Below are 21105 nucleotides of genomic sequence, written 5' to 3'. Positions count from 1 at the left end.
CTAGAACAGGCACTTTTTCTTGTTCAACCAAGAAACCAGTAGTGACAAAAGCAGTGCACAGCATAGAGTAGGAGCACCATCAATTTACAGATTCCTGTTTAGCAAACAGACCTAGTTAACTGGCCCTCTACTCCCCAGGCAGGGAAAGAAAGCATTGAGGAAACATTGTGTAGAGGGGGACGGTTAGGTTGAAAGAGACCTCAAACCATCTTCCTGAGATTCTAATTGACAAGTGATTCGGTAGATGGATTGTATACATGCCACAGAGCTCTAAAGTAGGTGTTGTCTGTAAAATCAGGGCCTCTATCATTTGACCCCTTTCTTCTAATCTTTTTTCCCCCCACTATATTCTGGCTGCTTTATTCCTCTCCCACAAATTGTACCTTTTGTTTTCATCTCATGGCTCTTCAAACACCATTTCGTCTCCATAGCTGCCTTCCTCTCTGCCCTATACCAGACCAGACACTCCCTCTCTTTGTGGAGTGAGTATGCCTGTTAATGTATATATAGTCAAAGCACAGGGTTTAATTGAGTTGCTAGGTAGATCTATCTATCCATCCATATTACAGAACTTAAGAGCCATATTCTTAAAATTGTTAATTGGTATTTCATGAATTAGAAATAACAAGGGTCCTCTTTATAGATAATGTGAATTATTTGTCCATCTATCCAACTTTTCTTCTAGATTACTCCTGTTCCTGGTACTCATCCGCTTTTAGTTTTTGTGAACCCCAAAAGTGGTGGGAAGCAAGGAGAACGGTATGTTTTTAGAAATCAGGTTTATTTTCTGTGTCGTATATATGTAAAAAGATAAACTAAAATTACAGTGTAAAACATTTTAAAACATTATTCTCTATGGTTAACAATTTTAATGTCAAATAAGTAATTCTAGCATCTATATGTAATATATCTCCTTATTTTTACAGTTCAAATATTAATACAATAATGGCCTTTGTAGATATTTTTATTATCATATATTGGGTATCTGAATTCTCTCTACTCTACCTATTACCTCTAGCCCTTAACAAAGAGCATTGCATACAACATGGCTCCATAAATACTGCTGAATGCAAATTGGTTCTCTAAATGGTCAACAAGATGACTTCAAATAAATCATCATTCACTAGTGAGGAACAGAATTTATGTCCAGCTTCTAGACAAATTACATTATAATGATTTTCTGCATGTGTGTTTTTGGAGTACATGATGCCATATATCCTGGAGGAGCACAATATATTTAATCTGAATTATAATGAGCTGCATTATCAAGTGTCCCAATATATTGGCAGACAGCACAAAATTTTCATTTTTGTAATAAATTAATGGTTAAATCATAATATTTAATAAAATCTGAAAATCACCACATTGACGTGTAAATCTTATGTGCTTCTTAAAAGGGGTGTCATAAAAATGAAGTTGCACCTGCTTCAATAATTTCTAGAAGTCTTTACTAATCTCAACCCAAAAATGAGCAATCAAATAAAAGCATTCATATAAGCACTATGATAAAACAGAAATTTCCATTGTGGTTCATCAAATAATGAAGTTGAAATGTTTTCATGATAAGTGGAATTTTGTAATTTCTTTTCCAACCATCTAACTTTCCAGCTTTATTTCAATGAAATGAAGAGTGCTACTCATTTTCCAATCAACAAAATATTATTTCTGCCTAGATTTTTTCCTAACATATAGTTGTATATTTTTTTACTGTGCTAAGCATGGTAGAAATTATTTTAAATAACTAGTGACAATTAAAATATTTACATTGTTTTATTAAAAAGAATAGTTGCCTCACTTTTAGAGATACTAAATAGTGATTAAATAATAATGCTAAAATGATTTTCTTTTTTACTTTGTGTAGTCTGTCAACTTTATGTATTATGGATATTTGGGAAAAAAGTACTCTTCACATAGAATTAGATAGGAATTAAATTCGTGTTGGAAATTAGAAACAGATGAAGTACCAAGAGAAAGAAAGAAAGAAAAAGTATATTTTCTTTTTTTTTTTTAAGTTTTTTATTTATTTATTTGACAGAGGGAGACACAATGAGAGAGAGAGAACACAAACAGGGGGATTGGGAGAGGGAGAGGGAGAAGCAATCTTCCCGCGGAGCAGGGAGCCTGATGCGGGGCTCGATCCCAGGACTCTGGGATCATGACCTGAGCCGAAGGCAGATGCTTAATGACTGAGCCACCCAGGCACCCCGAAAAAGTATATTTTCAAAAGGAAAACATTCCCCTCAAATTAGAATATGGATCATGCAGGATGACCCTTAACTGAATATCTGACTTCCCCTTCTCCCATTAAGAAAAAATTTCGGGGCGCCTGGGTGGCTCAGTCTTTAAGGGTCAGCCTTCGGCTCAGGTCATGATCCCAGCGTCCTGGAATCAAGCCCTGCATCGGGCTCCCCGCCCCGCATCGGGCTCCCCGCCCCGCATCGGATTCCCCGCCCCGCATCGGACTCCCCGCCCCGCATCGGACTCCCCGCTCCGCGGAAGGCCTGGTTCTCCCTCTCCCACTACCCCTGCTTGTGTTCCCTGTCTTGCTGTATCTATCTCTGTCAAATGAATAAATAAAAGCTTAAAAATAAAATAAATAAATAAATAATAAATAAATAAATAATAAATTCATAGATACACTAAAGTCATAATAAATTAAACTTAATGGGGGGGGATATTTGAGTGTTCCTATATGTACACCCACTTATGTTTTGTTCTTCATACATGAACAGGACCAAAGTCACAGGAAATGTAAATATGTAAACATGTAAAGGAAACCTATTATGAATGCAAATATAAATTTTCCTGAATGAATACAAGTCATCTTTCACAAACAATGAAATTCCATTCAGAATTTCCTTTAAAAATATTTGGGTTTCTTGACTTTGATATGTTAGATAAGTAGTAAAAGGTTACAAAATTATATATTCACTCAGAGTTTCGCAAACCAGTCAACGGGTGTGAAAATATTCACATAGCATTTATTCATTCAAACAGCAACACCTGAGTGCATCCAAACTCTACTAGGAACTGGGGCTAGAAGACCTAGAATGCAGCCATGCATGGAGGCAGGCACAAACAGATACACCACAATACCACAAGGTGAATTCTAAACTAGAAATGTTTAAAATAAAGGTGCTGTCAAAGTTCAGAGGAAGAAAGGCTATCTGAAGACTGAGAAGTCTTTGGACAGGAAGTAGCTTTTGAGTTGATAAGGTAAAAGGAAAGAGAAAGATTTGTGAAAGGGTGTGGTGTTTTTAGGGAACCAAGAGATAATCCCTGAAGTTAAAGTTTAAGGCAAAAGCAGGGAAAGAGAAGACATAACCTATTTTAAATATAATAAAATATTTTTTATTATAAGTAACTTGACCCTAGGAACTTTTCATCACAGAAACAACGTGGCTGTAATTAACCAGCCCTATGTAAGAGGGCTAGATAGGCCAAGATTGTATAGAGCTGATGAGAGAGCTAGAAAGCCTGAGCAAAGGCAGTGAGATAGAATTGCCCAGTTCAATAGACATTACTATTAGAAGGTGCAGGACTGTTCTCCAATCGGGTTCAGATGCTGGGGAAAAAGAAGTACTGAGAATGACTCTTAGATTATTTCTTGAGACACTGGTTCATATAAGTAATCGAGAACTAGAATGTGAGGTTATTGCAGATTTGGGAGTGGGGTGATATAAGCAGATACTACATAGTGAATTTGGACAATTTCTATCAGTAAGGATAGTCTGAATGTGTTTGTAAAATATATGGTAATATTTTTACATTTAGGCAAAAACTAACTTTTAAAAAACTAAATGTATTCCTTCATTTTTAGTATTTCATCTAAGAATACTAATATGGAATGTGTATCTACTTAGAAATAATTGTGTTGCATTTGTTGGACAATGATTGATATCCTTTGGAAAAAATGAATTATTTAATATGTGCCCGTTGAAACAGTTTAGCAATTGTGTGAGCTGACTGATCAGATGATTGTTTATGTGCAATAATTAAGCAGATTCGGTCACATTTTTTGATTACATACATACATACAACATGCACAGTCACATTTTATATTTGGGATAGTTTTCATCTCGATTAGATTGGCCCAATAACCTGAAACTTCACAAGGATCAATTAGGGGAAGGTATGTAAATAATTTTATTCTGATACTCTTAAAAAATGTATTTGAAATCTACTTAGCTAAATAATATTCAAAAGCAGGATAAACAGTACTGTAAATGCATATCCATATTTAGAATGCAAATATCACTATTTCTAATTTATAAGCTTTATTGCCTTTAATTGGCTAGTAAGTGTCTTTTTCAAAGAACCATAAGTTCTTATTGAGCTGTTATACTTCTAGTGTTATTAATGTAAAATTTATCAAATATATTTAGTTACAACCATGTATATAATTTTAACATTAAGAGGTGCTATTTATTTAAAAATTGGGGAGTATCACTAAATTTCTTTTTTTTTCTTTCCATATTTTCATCTTTATAGAATTTATAGAAAATTCCAATATCTACTAAATCCTCGTCAGGTTTACAGTCTTTCTGGAAATGGACCAATGCCAGGGTAAGTCCAAGGATAATATCATTACCATTGACTCTTTTAACATTAATTAATAAAATAAGCAGCCTGATGTACCTAGAAATAATGTTATTTGAATACAGCAGCCAGATTAGTATACATAAAAACATTGAATATCAACTATATAAGAGTTACCAGTACAGATGCTATTTTTCAAAATAGCCTGTTTCAAGCAGATTTTTTTTTCCCTTCTAAGTATTGTGAAGTACTGCCCTCCTACCATGGCTGCTGCTGCTACTACTACTACTACTACTGCTGCTACTACTACTACACTACTACTACTACACTACTACTACTACTACTACTACACTACTACTACTACACTACTACTACTACTACTACTACTACTACTACACTACTACTACTACTACTACTACTACTACACTACTACACTACTACTACTACTACTACTACTACTAATCACACAAACACACTCGCTGGGTACCTAAATATCCAAACCATCTGTTTGAAGAACCACTGCCTTTTCTTTTCCTTTTTAAATATAGAAAGAGGATCTACTATAGAGGAAAAAGCTAGTTAACAAAGAATAGAAATCATAATAGGATTTTTTCATTTACTACTTACAAAATCTAGTGACTACGACTTTCTTACGAGACACATTATTAATAGGTGACACACAGCAAAATAAGTTTATTTTTTCCAACAGTAACCATGTGTTATTACCACCACAAGTATATGCTGAAATCAATCATCACTAATTTGGCCTAGTTAACTAATCATCTTCCACTGACCTGCTCTAACAACTTGAGTAAATTTAGACCAGATGAAGAAGAAGGAAGCTCTATAACACTTACATGAGCTTCTTTATAAACAAACAAACAAAAAAACAACAGCAAAAAACATCAGTGTGATTAAAATAAGTTTTCTGGGTTATTCTCAGAAACTAGAAACCAAATATTGAAATTGGACTCTTTTAAATGCTCAGAATAAAGTGTATACTGTTGTGTCTAGTGTTAAATAAATGTAAGTAAAATACAATTAATTTGCACAGGCTCCCACAATATATGCATCTCTTTCTTCCACTCCCTGTTACCTGCTGTCCAGCACCAGCTGAGCCGCAATCTGTAGAACCTCCTTGCTGGAGAAGGCAGGATCCTCATAAACATTTAGTTCAGAACAGTGTCTTTGTCAAGCTCCAGACTCCATCCAGTAAAGGATCATGATCAGATTATTGGCTATTTGAGCCACATGCAGGAAGTCCTAATCTAGATAGAGCCATGCAAAAGTAAAGTCTTAATGTTAACACAGGAGCTTAGTCAGGATGGCTCTTTTTCTTGTTCTTCAATATTCTCTGAATTTCAGAGCAGTGGTAGCTCTTATTCTGCAGGCTTAAGCAATGGTGTGTTCAAAAGTTTAGCCTTTCCAGGACCTCTGCAGTTCTATGCAGACCAATACATCAAGGATTTGCCTGTATTCCATGATTAAATGCAATGCCTACTAACTGCTAATTATAAGCCTATGTGCCTTCTTTGACTCATTTCTGTAAAATGAGAAAAATGGTACCTGTCTCATAGGATAGTTGTGAAGTTAAATGGGATGATGCCTATGAAGCATATAAAAATATGCTTACTACATAGGCCCTCAATTAATGTTCATTAATCTCAATACTGTTTATAGTAATATTAGTTAATAATTAATAATTACATGTTTGTAACTATGTAAATATACAGCAATGATATTAGCCTTGTTTTTATCATTTCATTTTTTCCCACTCCACTTTAAATATGTACTACATGAGTCCTTTCACTCTTTCAATTTTAGGCATTTTATTATCCTGTACTCGATTTTAATATATTGAAAAAATAAAAGTAATATACGTACTTGTGAAAATCCACACTACAATGAGTATCATTTAGAAAGTAAGTTAAAGGCCCCCCTTCAAGCATTAACACTCCTCAGGTAATGGCACTGCAAATTATGTGTATCCTCCCAGAACTTCTTATATGAACATAAAACCTAGTGTATGTATGTGATATATTTACATATAATGTATTCATGCATATGATTCATGCATACACTACACACACATACACACGCATATGTATGTTATAAATAAGTAGATTTTTGCTATGTTAATCACCATACATTACTTCATTAGTTTTTTTAAATTTTTTATTGTTATGTTAATCACCATACATTACATCGTTATTTTTTGATGTAGCGTTCCACGATTCACTGTTTGCGTATAACACCCAGTGCTCCATTCAATACGTGCCCTCTTTAATATCCATCACCAGGCTAACCCATCCCCCGATCCTCCTACCCTCTAGAACCCTCACTTTGTTTCTCAGAGTCCATAGTCTCTCATGGTTCGTCTCCCCCTCCGATTTCCCCCCCTTCATTTTTCCCTTCCTGCTATCTTCTTTTTTTTTTTTATAACATATAATGTATTAATTGTTTCAGAGGTACAGGTCTGTGATTCAACAGTCTTACACAATTCACAGGATCACCATAGCACATACCCTCCCCAATGTCTATCACCCAGCCACCCATAAGTAGATTTTGTAATATAACTTGGAGTATAGGTCCTTTATTGCTCTGCAACTTGCTTTTTTTTTTTTAACTCAAAAGCATATGGTGGATATTGCTTGAGTTCAGCAGATATTGATTGGTTTCATTATTTTTAAGAGCTGCAAAATATTCCATGGTTTTGTTAGCTATTCTGTTATTGATAAACATTGAGATTGTACTTTTAAATTATTACCATGTGCAAAGTTAACATTTATCAAAGTATTTATGTTTTTTTGAAAGCATGTTCAAATGTTTTCATAGAATAGGTTGATATAGGTAGAATTGCTTGATTGAGAATATTTTCCATTTTAATTGTGTAAAGTTCTGCCCAAGTTTTAACCCCAGAAGCAGTATATAAGCTTATTTCCCACAATGTTCTTTAAATTGACTCTCTTCAGTAATTTCTATTTTTGTCCAATGTGATAGGTGAAAATATATTTGTGTCATTTTCATTTGCATGTGTTTGATCAATTATAAGGTTTAATATGGCATTAATTAGATATACTTTTCTATAAACAACAGAAATGTACCCTGGCTTATTATCCAAAATAAAGTTCAATTATGAAGTTACTCCTAGAATTAATAGAAAAATAAAGAACTCTGTTTCAGGACAGATACGGGTCAGGACAGTCTGAGGAAACGGAGTAGCAGGACTAAACGGACAAAGTCCCGTGGTGGTTATTGCTGAGAGGAATTGATTCCGGTTGCTTTTGGTATTATTTCTCTGCTCAACATTCAGATCCCAGGGAGAAGTGTATTTATTGGTTTCTCTCATTTCCCATGCCACAGCCTTGGCTTGTTTAGGATGGGGGATCTTGACTGACTGTCCTGTCAAGGCTTTGTGTATATGCTTTGTTCCCACAAAGATACACAAGGATGCTCTAACCTGAGGATGAAAGATGAATCCTTGGAGGGGACAGACAGTAGGTAGTCAGCACAGTCCAGCCATAGGTCTGTCCAATATCCCTTCTTTTCTGAACACAACAATTAAAAAACAAAATGATACTAGTCAATATATTGCTACTACCAAATGCACAAGTGAAAGCACACATTCTCCTAAAATGCAGATACATACCCCAAAGTTTCATACAGTTACCATATCCAACTCCAAGTCCTGGTTCGCTGGAAACATCTATGGAGATGACTATTTTCTCCTCGCTCTCCATACATTTAGGCTTAACATACAGAAATGTAATGAGAAAGTTAAAAATTTAACTACAAATATGAATTTAATCAAATGATGCTTTTAATGATATAAAGAATGAAATCCATGTAAAGTCTGTGGCACTGGTTTTGCAACTGGTTAAAAGTTGTAGCTGAAACTTAAAACATTTCTTCTGCATATACATTTTTACCCAGCACAGTGACCTGTTTTTACCTGATAGTTCTGAGACCTTGGTAGTATTTTTTGCATAGGGCTAAATTAGTCTCTTATTTACCATTACTGAAAGGCATGGTGGTACATGGCAGTATTAGAGTTATCTATCAAATATTTCCAGGTCTCCTTCCAGGCATTTGATTTTATTTTATTTCCTTTAACCATAGCAATACAGTGTCCATATGGCTTTCTCATAATAAACTTTGGGCAGAAAGTAGATTTTTCATGCTTTCTTATTTTTTACCACAGTAACCAGCAATATTCCAGATACTGACTCTTTTGTTACCTCGAATCACAGAGTGAAGAGAGATAGAAAGACACCCCACCCCCAGCAACACACACTGCTTTACTCATGATCTCCATGGAATGAGGGATAAATAAACCTCTCTAAGGCTGTGCCCCTATGATTTTGGGTTATTTGTCATTATATATAACCTAGCCTTTCATGACAAACCAATGCTAGAAGGAGAGGTCCTGTTAGTACTCTCTATTTCCATTGTAGAGCAGCAAACCTATTTCTCCTTGGGAATCAGAATCAACTATATCAGTTAACATCATATCTTTTTTTTTTTCTTTTTTTGCTTGTTGCCTAGTGCTATGAAAAGCCTCAGAAATGTCTAGGTGTCAGTTTCAGCTCCTAATTCAATGAAAACTTTATTGTCTTATATGGCAACATTCTTCACTTTGAAGTTAAGGCATCTAAACCATGATAGTTAAAAACCAAAGGGATGGGAAGCAAAATTTGGAAAGTGGATGTACTAATCTGTTCTTCAGAGAAACAGATCCAATAGGTTATATAGAGAGGAATTTATTATAAGGAATTGGCTTATATGCTATTGGAGACTGACAAGTACAAAGTCTACAGAGTTGATGTTTCAGTTTGAATCTAAAAGCTGGCAAGCTCTTTTAGAACCAGAAAGAGCCAATGTCCTAGTTTGAAGGCATCAAGCAAAAGAGTTCTCTCTTTCTGGAGTAGGGTCCATCTTTTATTCTATTTTTGGCCTTCAACTGATTGGATGGGGCCCACCCACATTATGGAGGGCAATCTCCTTTACCCAGTCTACCAATTTAAGTGTTAATCTCATCTAAAAACACCCTCACAGAAACACCCAGAAAAATATTTGATCAATTATCTGGTCACCCCATGACCCAACCAAGTTGACACGTAACGTTAACCATCACAATGGCTGTTAAGTCTAATTGTAAGTTTCATCACTCAAACTTTACCTTTTGGCCCCAGGACCATGTTTTTTCACATGAGTAAGCAGCATCATATAGTTTAGAGCATATGCAACAGCAGTTTATGTACACCTTTTAAGTGTTCACACTGATTCGGTGACTGAGTCTTTAGAAGGCTGTTTCAGCATTCTACAGACCAACTGCTTCTGCCTGATGAAATATAAGAGAATACTTTTCAGTCTTGGGGGCCAGCTCACTGTCTTTCTTCCTTCTCAGTGAAAGAAATTTTTTGAAAGGATACATACAGCAGTATGTGAGACACTATGATAGTATATAAATCATTCGATAAATCAGTTGCTATGACCATTGACAAAGATATAATGGGAAGGAAAAGTAAATCCAATTGCTGGAATAAATGTCTAGTGCAGTGAGGCAAAGGCTACAGTTCCATTATGAAAGGGGTCAGGTGAACTTAGGCTACTCCTGAATAGTTGGCTGAGTCCCTTAAAGTAAATCAACATATTGGAGTTCACTCTTTGGTTTCTTTGATGACAGCTGAGCACTCCAGAGTCAGTAACTACCCTTCTTGTTGAAGATAAATTAGTGTTACTTATCTCTTCCATAGCCTCCCCTCCTACTAATATGGACATGAGCCTTTTTTTCACACTGACTAGGAATAACTAAGAAAAAATGATGATTGGGATTCCTTCGGGTTATTTACAGTCCCAACTACGGGTTCATTCTCAGAAGTTCACCTATATAAGCTTTCCTTTCATCACTAATTCTCCCATTCTTGGCCTTTCCAAGTCCTTCGTAGCGCAAGACATATTGTTAGCCAGTACTGTTGCATTGGTGTGTTTCATAAACTCTGGACATCATTCTGCCCAGAGAAGGTAGACAACAAGCTTTATTGTGTAAAATACTGCCCCCTGATCAACTGGCCTTTCCTGTCCTCCTCATATTACTCCCAGTATAGTTGTACTGCCACAGCAGTCTACTTCCTGCTACCTCTGGCGTGTCACGGAGAGGCATTGGTAAACCAGTTTTTTATCCTTAAAGAGTGAGAATAAAAAAATTCCTATGAGGACACAGGTATGGGTTGAAGGAGTGGTGCAGAGTATAGGCAGATTCTGAATATGTGCGGGGTGGTCCCAAGCATTTGAAGGTCTTAAAATCTCACCAGTTGATTCTATGCAATCAGCATGGAGAACCACTGAATAAGTAGATCAATTGCTATAAAGGACATATGATCTGGTGCAATTGGGGTAACTTCCCAATTACATTTATAATAATCATTGTAGATTCTTAGACAATCATCAGCCTTTGGCACTACATTTTTACAGGTTGTCACATATGGATGAATCAGTAACCCATAATTATCTCTTAGATCAAAATTCAAATTCAGATTTCAGAGAAAAATTGTCTCATTGGCCTGGTTTGGCCATAGGCCTACCTTATTGTTTGGGTCAATATGGTTGGTTTACTTGTTTGATAGATCTACTGAAACCGTTCTCGGGACTGTTTCCCCATAATCAAATAAGGCCAAAAGAACAGATGGTCCAAACAAGTATTTTTTTTCTTATGTATACTAACCTTTTATATTTCTTGCGTACAGGATAAGCTCTTTTATTTGCCCATTTTCCTTTTGATTTATTTGTTGTTTTTTATGTTCATTTTGAGATCTCACTGCATAAATACCAACACCATCATTTTATATACCTTGCAAATGTTTTTTTCAAGTTTGCTCTGTGTGCTTCCAATTTATGTATTTTCTTCTTTTTTATCCATGTAAGTATTCAAAACTTTCATCTACTAATTCTACGAAGAATGATTTCTCTCTTTTATTTTAGAAAACCCCTTCCTCAAGCCAAGATTATGAAATGTTCCTTTATATCTTCTTTTATTACTTTTTCATTGTTTTAAATTTCTGAACTTTAATCTTTTTTTTTTAAGATTTTATTTATTTATTTGACAGAGAGATAGAGCCAGAGAGTACAAGTGGGAGGAATGGCAGAGGGAGAGGGAGAGGCTGCCTGCCGAGCAGGGAGCCTAATGTGGGGCTCGATCCCAGGACCATGACCTGAGCTGACGGCAGACGCTTAACCAACTGAGCTGCCCAGGTGCCCCTCTGACCTTTAATCTTTAAAGATTGCATTTTCTCTTAGAAGTGCATTGAAAGATATAGATTAAGTAGAGATGGAACTCATTTTCCCCCTTACATTGAAATGTAATTGTCCAGGGCGTCTGCATGGCTTGGTCAATTAAGTGTCTGACTTGATTTCATCTCAGGTCATCCACCTCAGGGTTGTGAGATTGAGCCTTGCATTGGACTCCATGCTCGGCATGAAGCCTGCTTAAGATTTTCTCTCCCCCTCTCCCCCTGTCCCTCCCCTGCTCTCTTAAAAAAAAAAAAAAGTAATTGTCCCAAAAAAGCTGTTCATTAGTTCACTGTTTTACCACTGCTTTGACTATTTCATATATGATGAAATAATATATATGTTAGAGTATTGCTGTTCTTTTCCTTGCTCTGTTAATCTGTTTGTTGATTCTAACGATAGACTATTTCATATACTTTAACTCCCTAATTATTCTCTCAAAATTTAGTGACATTTTCTCTTCCTTCTTTGTTCATGTCTCAAGTTTGTTTTTTATTTTTAATGAGTTTGAATGCAATTGCACTGAATTTCTAGTTTCAATTGGATTACTATGAGAATGCTCTGTTTCTGATACCAGTGCCCACACTGTGTCCCCATTGGCAGACCTGAGCTTCCGTGGAGAGCTGTTCCTTGTTATTCTGGAGGTAGCTGCTCTTAATGGGGATGGTGGCCAGGCTGTGCTGTAAGCCTCCACTTAGTCCCAGGACTGACCTGCTTGCTTGTCTTAACTCTTCCTACACTTATTTTTAGCTATGCTATCCCTAATCAAGCTTTGTTGACAGAGCTACTTTTGTAGTCGTTCCCTTTTAGTGTTTTGCTTTGGAAACTGTTCCATTCTGTAAGGTCTCTCTGCTAATCTAATATTCATTGTGATTTAGTTTCATCTTTGTTTCTGGTGTATTACTTTCCCACTGCTAGAAGATATATATATCATATATAATATATATAATATATAAATATATATATATTTTATCTGCCATCATGAGCCTGCAGTTGTTATTTTATTTTTTAAAATTTTGTTTATGTATTTATTTTAGAGAGAGAGAGAGAGAATGGGAGAGAGAGAGCATTGGGGGGGGGGTCAGAGGGAGAAGCAGACTCCCTGCTGAGCAGGGAGCCCAACATGGGACTCAGTCCTGGGACTCCAGGGTCATGACCTGAGCTGAAGGCAGATGCTCAACCAACTGAGCCACCCAGGCTCCCCTTATTCGTTATTTTAATTTCCCTTTTTCCCATTTTTCCTTTTTACCACATCAAATTTTTTTTAAAGATTTATTTATTTATTTGAAAGAGAGAGAGAATGAGAGAGAGAGAGAGAGAGAGAGCACATGAGTGGGGGGAGGGTCAGAAGGAGAAGCAGACTCCCTGCTGAGCAGGGAGCCCGATGGGGGACTTGATCTTGGGACTCCAGGATCATGACCTGAGCCGAAGGCAGTCGCTTAACCAACTGAGCCACCCAGGCGCCCTACCACATCAGTTTTTTAAATTATTTGCATCTCTTCTCTTATCCCATCTTTATTTATTTTTTTCTTTTCTGACAGCTTGATTATAGAGTAGAAACTTTTCTCGGTGTATTAAAACTATGCTAACCCTTAGTGTGAATTATTTAGTAAATACCAAACTCTTTGGACATTTCTCTTTTTGTCTTTAATTGTTTTCAAGACAGAAATGGCTATTTGCTTATTTTCATTATATCTCCTTATATAAATTCTCTCTGATCCTATTCTATTTAGTGATCTCTAAAACTAGTATCTATGTCATAAAATTGGTTTCTTCCTGATAATGCATATTGTGTTCTAATTGAATAAATTATTTGGAAGTATAAACTAGTTAGAAAAGATGAAATATAAAATATGTATTGCTTTCTGGTCAGAGAATGATGAGGTGTTTTTTTCCTTTACAACATTAAGGTAAATATGCACATCTCTGACTGTTAAAACTGTATGTGCTAATGTGGCCTATGAAAAGTCAATATCAAGTTTTTATGTACTTGTGACACAGCTTTTTCTTTTCTGACTCAAAGCTTTGTGAAAGTACAGATAGTTTATTTTATTCTCATATCATCCCTAAAATATTTCAGAAAAAAAATCAAGTATTTATTGAACTGAAACAAAATGTAAGATAAATCTTTTCAAATCATGCAAATTGCTTTCTAGATTGTTAGCATAGTTCGGTATAATGAATTTTTATGAAAGGTGCTTTATAGAAATCTTGGGTTTCAAATAACTGAACTAAATGCAAAACATATATAATATTAAAAATAAAATTTAACAGTCTACAAATTCACATATTCTAAGTATCATACATATTTGCATAGTGAAATCTTTTAATATATTCTATTAAAATAAATGTGTAACTTAGGAAAGATAACAGATTCCACAGATTTTATTATTTTCTTAGTTTAAGATATAATTTTATATAACAAAGTTTCTACCAAATAAAATCCATCTTGAATCAGAACTTATGACCTACTACATATGTCTCTTGTTACGGAAACTTGTTATGTCAGAGAGCTAAACAAAATCCTCAGAAGGCTGAGAAAAAGTTCATCAAAATTCAATCCAGCTCTACTGGAAATTTCCAGAAAAAAAATGTTGCTAGCTGTAAAAAGTGTTGGTAATGTAAAAATAAATCACTCAGCTCACCCTTTCAATCCTTATGATTAATCATATTTTATGATTTGTGAGCCACTCTGTTTTTTTTTTTTAATTAATTTATTTATTTGAGAGGTGGTAGTGGCAGAGGGAGATGGAGAGAGAAACTCTCAAGCAGACTCCCTACCAAGTGTGGAGCCTGATGTGGGGCTTGTTCTCACTACCCTGAGATCATGACCTGAGCCAAAATCAAGAGTCAGATGCTTAACCAACTGAACCACCCTGGTGCCCCTAAATGGGTGAGCATAATTCTGTCTTTATCACTAGAGCAATTGAGTTTGAAATTCGGTTTATGTTTTTATATTAAAATGGATAGCAGGAAACTCAAAATCGAACAGAATGAAACAAATGGATTTGAAGAACATACCCTTTACATTCTATTTATGGTATCCATAACCAACTGAAATATATTATTTTAACGCATAAGTGCTTTAAATGAACAGATTTTTAGATTGTTCAGTTTTTAAAAAAATGCTTGAGATAGAAAAGATTCTTGTGCATTGAATTTGGAGTACTAAGTTAATTTTTTATATACTTACCAATTTTTTGATGACCACTAGATATTAAAGGCTATACGTTTCAGTCAGTTTGTTTTGAAACTGAAATCGATAATAAACCTGGAAATGTTTTCTTGATGGTATAATAAAATGATTTGTACTGAAAAAAAATCTATAGGTTAGTAAAAGTAACAAAAACATTAACATGCTGCTACAATTAACAAAGTTACATAATTGCCTGCCTTGTAGAACTTCCCCATTTTGGGTATTAAAACTCTATAGTCACCTTCCACATATATCAGCAAATGCATTATAACTTTAAAGATGTTGAAAAATGTGAAATTTTATTATTCATCTCAAAAAGAAAGCAATAGTAGATGGCTGAATAACAGACTAGACATCTATGTTATTATTTAGAAATTATTACTTATCTAAAGTTCCTGAACACTCTAAAAAGAACAGTTTCACCTGAATTGGCTGCTTGAAAAAAATCAATTCATTTGTCTATATGATTTAACCTGTTCCTTGTTTTATTCAACAAAAGACAAGTTTCTAATAAATAACAAACTGTTTTATTTGAATATTCACCGTTTGCTAAGCCTGCCCAGCATGTTTCTCTGGCACAACTTTTCCATCAGCCCCAGGCTGTTAAAGGACACCTCCTTACTAGTGATTGAAAAAAAGGAAACTCAGAGTAGATGATTATCTCAGAATCTTTTAGGAATGATGATCATGTAGCTTACTCCTATAATTTAATTAAAAACAATAAAAGTGGACAGTGTAGTCCACACTCAAATAAACTAACGATGCAACAGCTAAGTAAAAAGTAAAATGATAGCTTAATAATAACAATAATAATAGTAACATAAATTGACCCAGCATATACTTTTAAATAGCTAACAGATGTCAGGAACAAGTCTTATAACTGCCAGTCCACTTTGAGCAAAACAAATAACACTTTCTGCTCACATGGCCTTATGTTTCATTGGAGGAAGACAGATTAAACTAACAAAATGTACATTATGTCAGTGGAGAAGGTAAATAGAATATATATTGGTAGTGAGTGTTCTGTTTGTTCTTCTATATAGGCTGAGCAGGGAAGAACTCGCTGAGTATAGACGTGAAGGAGATGAGGGAGCAAGCCATTTGGCCAGCTCACAGAAGAGTGTTTGAGGCAGAGGGAGGAACAGAAATAAAAGCATTATGACAGGACAATATTTCACATGGTTGGGGACATTAGCAAGATGGCCAGGGTGGCTGAAGCAGAATGTATGAGTAGCGTATGAGAATGGTACTGAGAGGCCAAATCGTTTAGGTGCTTAGGGTTACCATGAGTATAATAATTAGTTTTTTTATTATAAACATATAATGTATTATTTGTTTCAGGGGTACAGGTCTGTGATTCATCAGTCTTACACAATTCGCAGTGCTCAACATAGTACTTACCCTCTCCAATGTCCATCACCCGGCCACCCCATCCCTCCCACCTCCACTCCAGCAACCCTCAGTTTGTTTCCTGAGATTAAGAGTCTCTTATTGTTTGTCTCCCTCTCTGGTTTCATCTTATTTCATTTTTCCCTCCTTTCCCCTATGATCCTCTGTCTTGTTTCTCAAATTCCTCATATCAGTGAGATCATATGATACTTGTCTTTCTCTGACTGACTTATTTCACTTAGCGTAATACCCTCTAGTTCCATCCACATCATTGCAGATGGCAAGATTCCATTTTTTGATGGCTGCATAATATTCCATATATATATATATATATACACACACACACACACCACATCTTCTTTATCCATTCATCTGTTGATGGACATCAAGGCTCTTTCCGTAGTTTGGCTATTGTAGACATTGCTGCTCTAAACATTGGGGTCCATGTGCCCCTTCAGATCACTACATTTGTATCTTTGGGGTAAATACCCAGGAGTGCAATTGCTGGGTCATAGGGTAGCTCTGTTTTCGACTTTTTGGGGCTCCCCCATACTGTTTTCCGGAGTGGCTGCATCAGCTTGCATTCCCACCAACAGTGTAGGAGGGTTCCCCTTTCTCTGCATTCTCGCCAACATCTATCATTTCCTGACTTGTTAATTTTAGCCATTCTGACTGGTGAGGTGGTATCTCATTGAGGTTTTATAATAATTAGGTTTATCCAGGTTTCTTCTGGTCTATTCCTGGCTTTCTAGCATCTATTCCAGTTTAATATTTAGTCAGGAAATTTGTATTTTTAATTTAAGTATTATTATTACTGAGTGCATTATAATAAACTCTGATGATAATGGGTTTGGGATCTCTCCAGTTTGTATATCCAGTCTCTGCTTATGTTTTTCTCTAGGAGGACGTAAGACACATCTGTCCAATGAATGGTGTTCTCACTTTTACATATAATCATTAAATCTGAAACATAATCAGAAAAATAACTGTTTTTCCCAACCATTCCCACATGCAAAAACAAGCCACAGTTTCTTCTGAAGTACAGTATATTGTGAATTAAAAGAAAAAAATAAACATGCACTAAAAACCCTGTTGGCCAGCTGGTATACCAGGCCATTATGCTGTGGCCATGGACTCTCATCTGCCTGTGAGATGCATAGGAGAACAAATATACCAACCAGCAATGTCCGTGGAGACTGGGGGGAATCATAGGCTAGATGTATATTAAATAAATGTGAGGAAGAGAAGATGAGCAGTCCTGCAAATATTTTTAATGAATGGTTTGAATACTCTTATTCAGTGTTTTTTTTTTTTAATTAAACATGTAGTTCAAATCTATAAATATTTATGTTTTATACACTTATTTTGCAATAAAACTTTTCAGCAAAAATCAACTAAAAATGAAAATGCATCTTAGATGAAAAATTCAGGTCTGAGTTTCTATTTTCTCTGAAATAATTGATGATGAATATATGATTTTATGAAGTACTTATCAACCGTACCATTGCCAATGGGAGCTTTAGTGGTATCATTTAGCAGATTGAAACTATAAGCACAAATATGCTGTAGAAGCATCAGTATCTGATTCAAAATTAATAGCTAATTATCTGCTCAAAACAACCATTGAAACTGCAGAAAATCGCTTTGCCTATCACTCTTTGAAGCATGACTTTTCATTTAGATCAAATGACTGTCCTAAGTTAATGTTCATATTCAATTCCAAGTTTTCTTATGTGTGTTATAAGTGAAGTGATTAACTGTTAATATTTTGGCTTCACTGGTGGAAGAACTTTAAAAAGATTAAGCAGTACCATTTTTATATCAGAGTAATCAGAATGTTTTAAACAGAAAATCCATTAAAAAGTAAAGCACTAATGATTTTATTATTTGTTCCTATGGTGATAATCTGAATACAGATTTTGTTGGAGCACATAATCATGGCAAAAATATGGTTTTGATTAAAGTAAGAAACAATAGATAAAAATATGCTCTGAATTGGTTGTGGTATACACATAAATCATAATTGCATCCAAATAAATTTTAATATATTATTAATTAAAATATAAGCCTTAATTGTCAAATTCTATGTGTGTGCGTATCTGAGCATGAACATACACACAAATACACACAAATTACTCAGTTATTCTGCTACTGATTCTATAGTCACTAAGGAACCTTCTGGAAAAAACAAGTAAGGCTCAAATCTCAGATCATTTAAGTAATGGAGTCCTTAAAGTCTCTCTGGATAATACTACTCCAGTAAGGCTTTTTCAGGTTATAACCTTCTCTTTCATTTAAAACTCTACCACTGAAGAAGTATGCAAGTTTAAAATAGTCTAACATAGAGATAATCAACCTATAGAAATCTACAACTTGATTTCATCTTGTCATCTCTTCATAAAAGTATTACTCAAAATTATTGTCTTATGAAAAGCCAATCAAATATAAAAAATGTTTAAGTCTATCAGGCAGTTCATTAATGAAATTATTATATTTGATCTTAGCCAAAAGACCGAGAAATGAACATAAATGAAATTATGATGCTATTATTCTTGATCTTATGATGTAGTGTCTGTGTGCTATCTTGAATTTGCAATCTGTTGTGATTTCTTTTCTTATTCTAAATAAATATACATATATACATATTTATATATGATTTATAAAACCTGATTTTTACATATTTTTCTTAAAGAGGGAATCAAATTTTATAAATATCACATCTCACAAAATCAGTATTCACCTTTGCTCCTAATTTATCAATGAGATATCATGGAAAGGAAATTACTTCAACTTATGTTTATTATTCCTACCATTATGAACACATTGATATTCAGATCTATCTTGACTCCCTCTCCTATTCTTTTATCAGATGTGGCATCTCTCCTAAATAAAGTGTATTCAACGTTCTCTCTGGATCCCTGCTCCCCTAGCTTTTTTGACTCTTCATTCATTTTCCCACCCTTTTGCTATCACATCTTGAGCTGTTCTCTTCTACTGCCTTTTTATCCTAACTATGTAAGTCCTCTTTTTTTTTTTTTAGATTTTATTTATTTTATTTTTTCTACAAAAAGGTTGTTTTATGTTCTTCAGTTACTTGGACCTTAAATACTAATTTATGTTTATATATATTTAAAACATCCTAAAAGGGTTGTTATTTTCTTCATACCAGAATAAATTTATATTTTAAAGTAAGATCTTTATAAAAGCATTTTATTATACAAATAAAATCATGAATAGTTTCAATAAAATGTTAAGACCATTTTAGCTAAGTACTACTACTTTGTCTTTATTCATTAAAAAATGATCTGAGAGAGTTTGATATTTTGTAACACATTAATTTTCCAAGAATTATGTGCACTAGTCAAAAAGGAACAAATATTTGGACCACATTGTGGAGCCTATTGTTTCCTGATTTCTCCTTTCTAATTCATTTTATGCCAGGGAGAATATTAAAGTTATTTAATAAAATAACGGGGGTTTCCCAGGAACAAATGTTCCCCATCATTTTCTGTCTCTCATGATCTCTTTGGCATTTCTCACTGCCTTTCTCCCTTACTCTTTCTCTCTCCTTCTCTTATAAAATACACATATGCATAAAATATGTTTTTGATATTTCCAAAGATAATGGAATTAATGTTTCAATTGTTCATGGTGCACTGGTATATATATTTTGTCAAATTATTTCTGGAAGTTATTTCTGGCTGTGATGGTAATAGCATTAAGTTATACTTGGTTCATATCAATGAGTCCAAATTACATTTTTTGACTGTCCCACTTATTACATGAAATGTCCCCTTGCCCAAAACAGTGTAAATTTATCTTTCATACAATATCCTCAAAAGACTAGCCAAATTTGTTAAAACATGTGCACTTTCTAGTTTACCTAACCTTTATAATTTATTAGTAAAATAGAGCACCTAAGATATGAGACAAGAGGACATGGTTATAATTAGTTATACTTTAAGCTGAAATGTTGGGGGAGGCACATTATAGTTGATGATTAATCACTTTGAAGCTGACATTATCAAGATCCACAGGAAAAGATCAAATATAACCCTCCCCCAATTTGGTAATATATAGTATAGAATAAACTTTTGGGGGGCATAATTGCTTCATGCATAGATTTTTCAACCTGACTGCAGCAGGAATAATAGTATCCAGTGATGCCAATGTATGTATAGATGTACTTTGGGTATCAGGAAATGAGGTGGAAGGTATTAGGAATTGGTTTTCTAGACTATAAATATGGTTTTGAAAACAATAACAACATCACAAATCAGAAAATTCAACCTAATTTTAGTGAGGCAATTGTGAAGCCATTTAATCTTATAACTCTAAGAATAATATGTAACTGTCTACATGCAGGTATGAGTATGAATTGAGCTGAATAATAAAAGATAAGAATGTTTGTTCCTGGCTCAAAATGCTTATATCAGAATGCAGACCTTTCTTAAGGCAAGCTCTTGACAAAGAAGAGGAAAAGGAAAGTTGAGGGCATATAATAAAGTTATTTTCGATTCTTCAACCTCGTGTTACTTTAATACAAAGAAATATGAGTAGGTACAATTAAATGAGCATTCATTCCATGCTATTATGATAACAATATTTATGAATCTCATACTGGTTTCTTCTAAATATCACAGAATATAGTTTTATAATATGTACATTGTTTAATTGCTATACATTAATTTATT

General features: G+C 34.6%; 1 protein-coding gene across 6 annotated transcripts in view; it reads left to right on the top strand.

Annotated features, from left to right (window-relative positions):
- The window catches only part of DGKB (diacylglycerol kinase beta), a 638091-nt gene that overhangs the window by 203410 nt on the left and 413576 nt on the right, over positions 1-21105 (top strand). For all 6 annotated transcript variants that reach the window (XM_028119240.2, XM_028119224.2, XM_028119215.2 and 3 more), the window contains 2 exons: positions 686-759; positions 4492-4566. In XM_028119240.2, the coding sequence (XP_027975041.1) occupies positions 686-759; positions 4492-4566 (149 nt within the window). The remainder of the gene's footprint in view (positions 1-685; positions 760-4491; positions 4567-21105) is intronic.

This window comes from Eumetopias jubatus, unplaced genomic scaffold (genome assembly GCF_037043125.1).
Source record: "Eumetopias jubatus isolate StellerSeaLion01/CBP00866 unplaced genomic scaffold, mEumJub1_p1.0 scaffold_14, whole genome shotgun sequence".
Lineage (NCBI taxonomy): Eukaryota > Metazoa > Chordata > Mammalia > Carnivora > Otariidae > Eumetopias > Eumetopias jubatus.
This window is presented reverse-complemented; position numbering and strand designations above follow the sequence as displayed.